Here is a 9,856-nt window from a genome sequence, read left to right as displayed (position 1 = left end):
AATCAAGTTCTAAATTCCGTGATATGCATTATTAAAATCATTCCTATATTTCTTTAAGTATCCGTTATCATCAAAATCGCCTCGATTGTTTTTAGTGTAAACACTTGTATAAGGGTGATATATTTCTTGTCCGTAATCTCTTTGTAGATGTGGAAAATATCTAAGAATAAACAAATTATTAATAATTAATAGCCTGTTTCATATCAATGAATATCTTAGAAATTATATGAAATTACCTATAATCTTTTGAATAAGGTATAATGTACGGATCTTCTCTGTAATATCCTCCAGGTAATGTATCCACGTAATGATGCGAATATCCGAGCGAGGGCACACGATCGTTATTACGATAAGTAATTGGACAATACCTTTCTTTATGATTGTATATATTTTCCTTATTTTTATCAAAATAATGTCGTGCTTCGTTCCTCAGATAATTCCTTCTATCATCTATATATCGATCGTTGTTATATCCTCGGATATGACCATGATAATCGTTAATACTAACGTGAAACAAAATCATATTTTAATTATTCATACTTTAGTTTTATGTAGATAAATAACAAATATATAAAGTATTATTTTATATACTCGATTTACATGCATATTATCTTTGCTAAAAATTGTTAATAAAATAAAAATAACTTGCTAGTACACTTACTTTTGCCTATTGTCATATATTCCCTGTTGTGCCTTATCTTTTTCAAGGTAAGATACATCGCGCGAACCGTCCCTAAACGAGTTCTGCGATTTTTGCCCATAATATCCACCGGTATTCCCGGACGACCTATGCCCCCCTTTGTCATCGCTGTCCTCGTAAAAGCTTGAATTATTTCCTGACTCGTCCTTATGGTAGTTGTTGCTGAAACCGGTCCTGTGATGCCCTTTTTTGTAATATCCACTACCATGCCGTTCAAAAGAATTCTTCTCGTGATCGACGACTTCGAATTCTCCTAAACTATGCCTTCCTTTGTCATGCCCTTTCCGTGCTGTATCTTGGTTGCCGTATCTCTTTTCATCTCGCTTACGTTCATTAAATCCTAGTTGCCCCCTATTATAAATGGAACTACTTCCCTTACTTGTCTTCTCCTCGTCGAAAATTGCATACTTTTCATCGGTCTTTTTTTGCACAGAGTCTGACAAAGAAGATCTTGATTGTTCGTTATTCTGCGGAGCAATCAAGTCAGATGCACAAAACCTGCGTTGAATAAAGAAAAAGAGCACGATATAAGAAATGAAAGACATGTTAAAAAGCAAGCGTCAGTAGACTGTTTGTTCCAGTCAGTTTAATCAATTATATAGAGGCAAATGTCCTTGTTTAAGAGTGACAGAACTAAACGCATCCTGTATGCACGGATTAAAAGATCCGTAGGTTCGATAAATCGGTATGACCTTCGAGTTTTTTGTTCGGCTCTACGCATTAGGAAGTTAACCCATTGATCAATGAAGCGGAACAAATATTTTACGAAATAACTGTATAACAAATAATTAATGCATTTTATTGAAAATTTGTAAGAATAGAAACAATATGTTTTATCTTCTTATATATTTTTTTTTGTTTTCTATTTATTCTGTTTGAAACACTCATTACTTTAAAATCTTTTACTGTTTTAATATATTAAAACTTACAAATAATACAAAAAAAGCTTGAAATAAATTACTGATACGTTTATCATATAATATTTACAACTTTCAAACGTTGTTGGAGGCACATCTACAATATACTTGTCGGACAAAGGTAAAGGTAAGAAATATATCGGTATTGTAAAAAATATTCAAAACTTATATTTTAAGTCGTCTTCGTGAAAATTCTCGATGAAGAATTGTACAAGACGCTTAATCATACTCTAAGTATCGCAAAGGTAAGATGCGAGGGGAAAGAAGGTGTGGTATATAATACAATCACTAATCATCTTCGTGTTTCAAAAATATTGTAGCTCTTTCTAAACAGTACTTTCACGCACATTCGCTCTTACACTCTGATTATTAAAATCAACAAGATTAATTAAACCTCATACCAATTATACAGGTTTATAATTTTGAACACAATTTAATAATTGTTCTAGCTAAAGCTTCTAAAAGTGTTCAGTATTAAATACATTAAACACATTTGATTCCATTTCTTCTTCTTGCGTTTATAAATTGCGCATCGATGTTAGCAGTAGTTTGTCGTTCTACCATAACATCTTTTATTTTATATTTAACAAGCAAATTATATGATCTGCTTGTACGTCCAAATTAAATTGGAAGTCAATGATTTTAATTTCGAACATGTATATATCGAAAAATATACATACACATCTCCATCATCCTTTTCATTAACTCACAAAATGATAACCGTTCGTGCGCAAAAGGAACACCGTTTTCAAATATATTTTTATCGCTTTGTGATTTAGGGTGGTTATGTATTTATTATATATTTATTAGGTATTATGAAAAAATAAATTTATTATCCCACATTTTTTATATTCTGGCAATAAGCAAAATTAATCGAAATGCTTCGTAATTCGGTTTTTAGATAAAACAATGTTGTAATGGTTTATCGCTTAATCGGTTAATTATTGGCAAGTAATTAAAATTGTTAAGCAATTACGCCGTCAAATAAAAAATGTATCTATATAGACCACCCCATCCACGGCGATGAATGGACGTCAACTTATATACAAAGGTTTATAGGATTAATATACTTCCATAATTTATGCTTACTCTGTACACGCGCTTTTTCAAATTCCTACGAATGAATATATTTACAGAATTTGGCGGTTTGTTAAAATATTTAAAAATTGGTGCGATCAATACGATCGCGGCACGCTATTTATCTGTTGAATATGATTTTGGTCGTCGATAATAACGCGACTTGTAATAATGGAAGAAGTTCTGATTAGTTTCACACTAATTTGTTTTTCATCAAAAATAATACAGATCTACTCAAAAATCCGCCTATAGATCGTTATGAAATTATTATCTGTTCACTGGCATTTTCATTCTGTTCAACATAATTTATATCTATAGTGCACATGTGTGTTGGATAATATTACCATTGTGTGTCTTCTTTAGACTTGAGTTTAATGTCCTTTTTTAAATATAAGCGTGAATATTCATCTTGGTAATTAGCACATTGCGTGTTCGACTTGTTAGATTTTTGTATATTACTGCTAATTGGTGAATTACTTGGTGAATACTTCATTTCTTGTAATTCTTGCAGTTCTTTTAACGATCTCATCACCATTTGAACATCTTTTTCTTGCTCCGTTGGTTGCACCGCGCTGCCTATTGGATCATCCAAAATAAGTCCAATATCTTTTCGTTTATCTGATATTCCTCTTGATGATACATCATCATTAAAAATTTGACTTAAATAATTAGTAGCAGCAATTGTTTCTTCATTTTGTCTCTGTTCCTGTTCTTCTTTCGTAAGTGATGGCTGTTGCTGCTGTTGTTGTATAGGCACTACATCCGAATTAACATATCCTACCTGTTTATCTAATACCTTTTGATCTTTTTTCCTTTTTTTAACATCGTGTGATTTATGTTTACTTTCTGCACATCGCTCCCGCCTTTTGTCCTTCCTCTCAGTCTTATTGACCAAATCAATATCTTTATCTTCTAATCTTTTATTATTTTTTACGTCAGTGTTCTCATGTAGCAGTCTGTGTTTTAAAGATACCGCTTTCGAAAGTGAAGATGCTTGATTCGATGCGGAATAATTAGAATGCTGTGACTGTGCACATGAATATGAAGCTTCCTGTCTGTGTACGGAATGATGTCCACTTTGAGGCACTTCATTTGTATTTGGAAGAACATTCGAAGTTTCAGGATAAGCAGTAATAGAAACTACATCCTTCTTATTTTCACTTATCTTCGTAGATGGCTTGTGAAAATCATTAACCGGCGTAATAGAAAGAGAACTATTAACTAGGTCCATCAAATTAATCTTTTCTACGTGACTTTTAACCGGCTTTTGAGCCATTAGCTGAGCTGTAGGCACAACAGAAATTTTACCTACACTGGAATTATTAGCTGCCGCCGTTGAGTTCTCGTGATACTGCCCCGAACTACCAGTATCTTTATTCTTATCTTTATTTTTTATACTATGTTGTTTTTTTTCTATACTATCACTTGATTTTGTAGTTAACTGTTTTACATAACTAGTAGAATTTTCTGTTACGTTTTGAATTTTAGATGCATTCGCTGAGACCTTTTCTTGTGAAGAAGCGGCACTTATACTTGATGATTCAACTCTTGTAGAGCTGTACATCACATTTTCTGAAGAATTAGTGGCATTACCATTGCCAACTTCTTTCAGTTTTTTTGTTTTCTTTTTCGTGCTAGAAACAAATCATTTTGTTATAGCATGTAGATTTTCTAAAAGAAATACATTCCAACTTTTTATAATGCTACTCACGTAGGTTCAGCTTCATCAACAAACTTCAGCAATGCCTGTGCTGTCATGTATCCAGGTGGCCATAATGGTAACACTTGGCGAACCATGAAAGATCCAACATAAGTATACATACTTAATTTTCTTGGTCTTAAAACATTGTAACAATGACTTTTTATACTTGCAATCTCAGATACAAGTTTTCTATAAAAAGAAAAAAAGCAGGAATTTGGTATATAACTTTTTATAATATTAGGCTATGCGCGCACTAGTGACAATCTGTCATGCGACAGTTTTATCGTTTACGAAAAGGTTATTCGTTTATATGGACGTGCACGCATTTGACGACGCATGACGACATTTTTGTTATAAGAGGAAGAAGAAATTGAACTTTTAATCGATGCGAGTGAGGACGACAATTTGTCGATAGTGCGCGCGAAGCTTAACGCAAATAAAATTCTCTGAAAATTTACTTTGCTTCTTCAGTCCAAGGAAATTGTTTCTTAGGAATTTTCGGTTTATCTATATCCTCACAAATATCCTCATCGTCGGAACTTTCAACATCTTCAGGTGACCCTTCTACTTCCCTGAAATAGAAATATCAGTTATCGATAAATAAAAATGGAAGAATTGTAAAGAAATTGATAATACGGCAATGATGAAAGAATGATGATCAGCATTTATTGTGATAAAATACCGTGATCTGAAAATTTTCTGTGTAAGAACATATTATGTGAAATCCTAGATAAAAAAATGTACAAGGCAGTGTACATGTTCAATCAAATTTCAGTAAACTTAAAATTTGATTGTGTTATAAAAAGAATAATGCTTATGATAAATTAAACACTGATACTGATGATAAGCCCCGCCTTTTCGCTATCTCAATAAGAACAATAAACAAATTTTTTCAATTTTTGTAATATAGAGATTATTTTCAAAAATATGGGATATTGAGATAGCATATATAAATATATATATATATATATACATATGTAAGCATGAGTAAAGTATAGGGGCAACTAGAAAGATCAAAGAAAAAGAAGATAATTGGAAGGTGAAAATAGAAAAGGTTTCCTCTTACGAGGGACACCTTACCAACAGTACCGATATATATCCCAGTATAAATGAGGACTAAGAAATAAAAAATTATTGTAAGTTCCCATCCAAAATTACGTTGGCGCTTAATTTATACTTTAAAATTACAAATATGGTATAATTTCTAATTTTCTCTTTACGGATTTATTTCTTTATTGATTATAAAAAATGTTTAAAAGGAATACTTACTTTCCTTCAGCAACTTTTTTACACTCATCTACATATTTGCATCCCACAGATGGCATTATTTCGTCGATTACTGTTTTTAACCTATACCAATATTAATGAAAATCATTATTAAATAAAATACAATAACTGTTAAACAAATTATAAAAACTACATAAGTTATGCTTCTAATAATGTATAATGCTACCTTTGTATAAGATCTCTAGCTTTGTAATCGAGATCCTGCACAAATAATTTCTTTGCTCTATTTTGAAGTGCTGCTTTACTACATGGTAAAAATCGTGCAAGATGCCCATACGTTTGTGGCCTCAAGCTTGGAGGCGAAAGCGCCCTCAATCTTTTCTCTAAACTAAAATAAAAATTCTGAGGTTTACTTTTCCAAAATATAAAATATTATATTGCATTTACTTACCTTAACAATAATGTATTCACTGTTGTATTGAAAAATTTAGTTTTTCCTTCTTTACTGTTTTCGGCACATGCCTTCAACTTATTAACTATTTCTACAACATTTTCTGGAAGAGAATCAGGCAATGGTGCTTCTTCTTTATCAATATCATCACATTCAGATTCAGTACCTATACAACGAGATTTGCCAGAATCTGTTGTGTCTCTACTTGATTCATCTTCCACTCTTGCAGCATTCACTACACTCTCTATTGCATCATCAATGTTACTATCCTTACCACCTAATTTTTTTAATTCTAACTTTTTGCCATCGAAACCATTAGTATTTGAGGTCTTTTTTTCACATTTTTTTATATCAAACTTTTTATCCGAAGTATTTTTAGTTTTTTGTGTATCTACTTTATCAGATTTCTTTTTGTCTTCTTGATCTTCTGAAACTAAAATTTTTGTTACTGTAATTTTTATATTACAATAATATTGTAATTATTTTACAAATATCGTATAAGTACATTACCTTCAGCATCTGTAGTTTCTCCTTTCTCTTTCCGTCTGTTTAAGGTATCTCCATCTTGTTGAAAATTTTGCTGATCTTGGGAATTCTGTTGCTTTTTCCTTTTTTTAATAATGTTTTCATGAGTTTGTTTTTTCTCTCCATTTTCGTCTATCTTCTGTTTCTAAAAGAATAACAAAAATACTTTAATATAGAATAATAGTGAAATAAATAATATTATATCATAACTCCAATTACTTTTCTTGGTTGATCACCAGTAATATCTTCAGTATCATCCTCATCCGATGAACTAATATTTCGTTTATCTGATCTTTTAGGGCTATCTACATCTTCTGTATCCTCTTCGCTACTTTCACTGCTTTCTTCATCATTGCTCTGATTATTGTTATTATTATTATGAACTAATACATGTCTATCAGCTGATTTAAATTCAAGAGGTCCACAATTGATGTAAAAGCCTCCATGTGCTGTAGTCATCTCTTCTGGTACAATTTCATCATACTAAAATGATTAAATGATGTACAAATACTATAAAATATACATTAAACAACATGATAATATTTAATATGTTACATACTGCATCAGTATTGTCAATGAAAGAATCATTTTCATCATATCCAGCTCCCAAATCCACATAATCCTCATATTTATGTCTTTTTTTGCCCATGGTAGAAGTTCCCTGTAAGGATCAAAGGATATTCATTATTCTTTCAATAATGAATAAATTCTCATACATTCTATGTCATAAATTTTTTAAAAATTACGTTTCACATACATATTTCGCTTCAAATCGTCTTGCCATATCTCGTAATTTATCATCATCATCGTCGTCATCAAAAGACAGTCCATTGGTTGCATTTTCATCTCCTCGTTTTAATTCCTTCCTACGTTTTTTCTGTAAAATAACATTATTTATTTATTTATTTAATGCGAATAAGATGAACTATTCGTGGATGTTATTCGTGCGCTAACTCTTAACGCATGGATAAATCGCGGCTCATTTCAATTTCGTCGCGCGCTTTCACTATTTTAATAAACATTAAAGAATGGTTTACTTTACACACGCGTTGTTCATCAATGACATTCATAACAAGCAGATTTCGATGCATAAAATTCAAATATTGAAATGGATCATGTAGATAAATTAATATGTTCTGCAATTTATTTATTAATAAATAGTTAAACAAAGAACCGTCGATAAAATATTAATAAAATATAGTAGATTTAGAATGAACATTAAGAAACGTAAGTACGAAAAAGAAGGATAAATTAATTCAAAAGAGGGCATAAACTGTCCATTCATACTAGGAGCACATACTACGTGTAGAATGTCACTGTTGCTCTTTCTTTTGAAACGCGCAACTCCCTGTTATCTTCTGCTCTCCTAGTACTAGAGACGCTACAACCAGTGATTGATCCCAACAAAAAAATACATTTATCGGTAAATTCTAACTAAATGCATTAAATTATAAACAATATTTCAAATAAATTGTATCGAACAAATATAATTATGTAAGTTTCAAAAAAATTTAGCATTAAAAGATTTGAAACATAGCACATAAATATATGTTAATAACGCAATATAAATTTGTGTAATTTTATTATTAATATTTATGTATTATTTCATTTCTATACAATAATGGTTCTATCTTATATGTAATATTACGTTATATTGTTAAATAAATAACAATGATCTTCTGAAAAAATCTTTTTTCAATGCATACAAGATTTAATTAATTTTTATAATATTTGTACCAACAAAAATGAAAATTTTAAAACAACTTTTTATAATTTTGAGTTTAAAGCTATATAAAAATGAGTCACTAATTTTCGGCTTCAGCACAAATCTGATCGAATAGGTTATAACTATAAATCGTTGAAAATTAACATAAAGTAATAGATATTTTAAAATAACGTACATTTTGTGAATTTAAAACAGGATAGTGTTTACTTCTCTCGAATAATGCAAGTGCTTTATACTCTATTGAATATAAGAAGAATAAAATATTAAAATATGTAAGATATATAATATAAATAACATTATAATTGATATAATATAAAATAAAATAACGAAAGAAACGAAAAGAAGATCGAATAACACTATTGCACAATATTCATATAATGCGAATCAATGTGTTCTAACTGTTTTAAGCCGACAGTCACGAGTTGTCTACGGTACATCGATCATAAAACTAATAATGATATACTCTACGTACATGCATAAGATCACTGAGATAAGATACAGACTAAACTATTACGTACACACATAAGAAAAAAGCTATTAATGAAAGTATCATGCTTAGTAAAACAAAATAAACACGTCCCGAAGTAATGTGAACGACTGTTTCAATGAACTCACGATACTGGATAGTATTCGATTGTACCCTAATATTTCTCTAATTTCTTACATATACATATGAAAAAATGATTACCATGAAAACAAGTATTAAACGATTATTCACAGCTTTAAAATGAAACATTGAACAGACATTGTTTCCATGTTAGCATACGTTAACGCGGACATCCACCGGCAATGCGTTCTGACGTTTCTATTCGATGGCTTCGAATTGATCACATCTTTTTCTATCAGTTTAGACATAATATTCGTATATCCTCTCTAGCAGAAGATGTATGCGAATAAGAATAGCGCACATATTGTGGGACTGTCGGAGCTCACGCGGTAGCCGCGACATGACAATTCACTTGAGTAACGGATACAAGTACTCTGCGTTTCATGCAGCCTGAAAATGGGCGATTCCATTGGCATTTTTGCAGTTTCTTGTCAAACTAAGTACGTGAAACGAAATCATAACCGGTGTCTGAGGTAAAGCTAAATGTGTTGGTAAACTTGACCGTATGGATAGGCATAATGGGCTTTATTTTCCTTTGGACAGGTAAACGGAGTGAAAGGAAGAACTGACCTCGGCTGCTTTGAGGAGTTGTGCATAGTTGAACTCAGGACATGCCTTCTCGTTCGACTCTGGCAGGGTAAGTGTAAAGCGGAAGGAGGGCGCGAGCTGTTTGCCCTTTTCCCCTTTTTTCTCCTTTTTCGCGACGTAGCCCAAGGACTCCGGTAACTCCAAGGTCTGCAAAGGTACCCTTTTAGCTTCTGACATTCCTACATTTGCACCGAACTTAACGCGGATTACGGAAACACTGCGAACACTGCGGCAACAACATGGTCCTTTCTCTCAAACACCGCATCGACACCGCCACTCGCACGTCGCCATCTTCGGCTCGACTGTTTTTAGAGTGCGCTGTTGATGCCGCCGCCA

At 31.9% G+C, this 9,856-nt stretch overlaps 2 protein-coding genes across 2 annotated transcripts; both read right to left on the bottom strand.

Annotated features, from left to right (window-relative positions):
* Positions 1–9: 9 nt before the first annotated feature.
* On the bottom strand, positions 10–1,624 carry LOC117155615 (uncharacterized). Its single transcript, XM_033331779.2, has 3 exons — positions 662–1,624; positions 237–503; positions 10–160 (listed from the first exon to the last, which is right to left on the bottom strand). Exons 1-3 carry the CDS (start codon positions 1,243–1,245, stop codon positions 10–12), a joined length of 1,002 nt encoding a protein of 333 aa, XP_033187670.2. The 5' UTR covers positions 1,246–1,624.
* Positions 1,625–1,762: 138 nt separating this feature from the next.
* yem (yemanuclein) lies at positions 1,763–9,844 on the bottom strand. The gene is made up of 11 exons (XM_033331778.2): positions 9,503–9,844; positions 7,357–7,476; positions 7,159–7,260; positions 6,819–7,082; positions 6,585–6,744; positions 6,075–6,507; positions 5,850–6,011; positions 5,666–5,746; positions 4,855–4,968; positions 4,406–4,585; positions 1,763–4,328 (listed from the first exon to the last, which is right to left on the bottom strand). The coding sequence occupies exons 1-11, from the start codon at positions 9,695–9,697 to the stop codon at positions 3,035–3,037; spliced, it is 3,105 nt and encodes a 1,034-aa protein (XP_033187669.1). The 5' UTR covers positions 9,698–9,844; the 3' UTR covers positions 1,763–3,034.
* Between the last annotated feature and the right edge of the window lie 12 nt (positions 9,845–9,856).

Source organism: Bombus vancouverensis, chromosome 6 (genome assembly GCF_051014615.1).
Source record: "Bombus vancouverensis nearcticus chromosome 6, iyBomVanc1_principal, whole genome shotgun sequence".
NCBI lineage: Eukaryota > Metazoa > Arthropoda > Insecta > Hymenoptera > Apidae > Bombus > Bombus vancouverensis.
Note: the sequence above shows the minus strand (reverse complement) of the source record. Positions and strands in the feature narration are given on the sequence as shown.

Bases quoted from the DNA above. Each gene is read 5' to 3' on its own strand.
- LOC117155615 (XM_033331779.2), bottom strand. From the start codon at position 1,245: ATGTCTTTCATTTCTTATATCGTGCTCTTTTTCTTTATTCAACGCAGG. The intron at 504-661 runs GTAAGTGTACTA...GTTTCACGTTAG, and splicing joins ATATATGACAATAGGCAAAA to TATTAACGATTATCATGGTC. The intron at 161-236 runs GTAATTTCATAT...GTTTATTCTTAG, and splicing joins CCTTATTCAAAAGATTATAG to ATATTTTCCACATCTACAAA.
- yem (XM_033331778.2), bottom strand. From the start codon at position 9,697: ATGTCAGAAGCTAAAAGGGTACCTTTGCAGACCTTGGAGTTACCGGAG. The intron at 6,745-6,818 runs GTAATTGGAGTT...TTATTCTTTTAG, and splicing joins CTGGTGATCAACCAAGAAAA to AAACAGAAGATAGACGAAAA. The intron at 6,508-6,584 runs GTAATGTACTTA...CAAAAATTTTAG, and splicing joins AGAAACTACAGATGCTGAAG to TTTCAGAAGATCAAGAAGAC.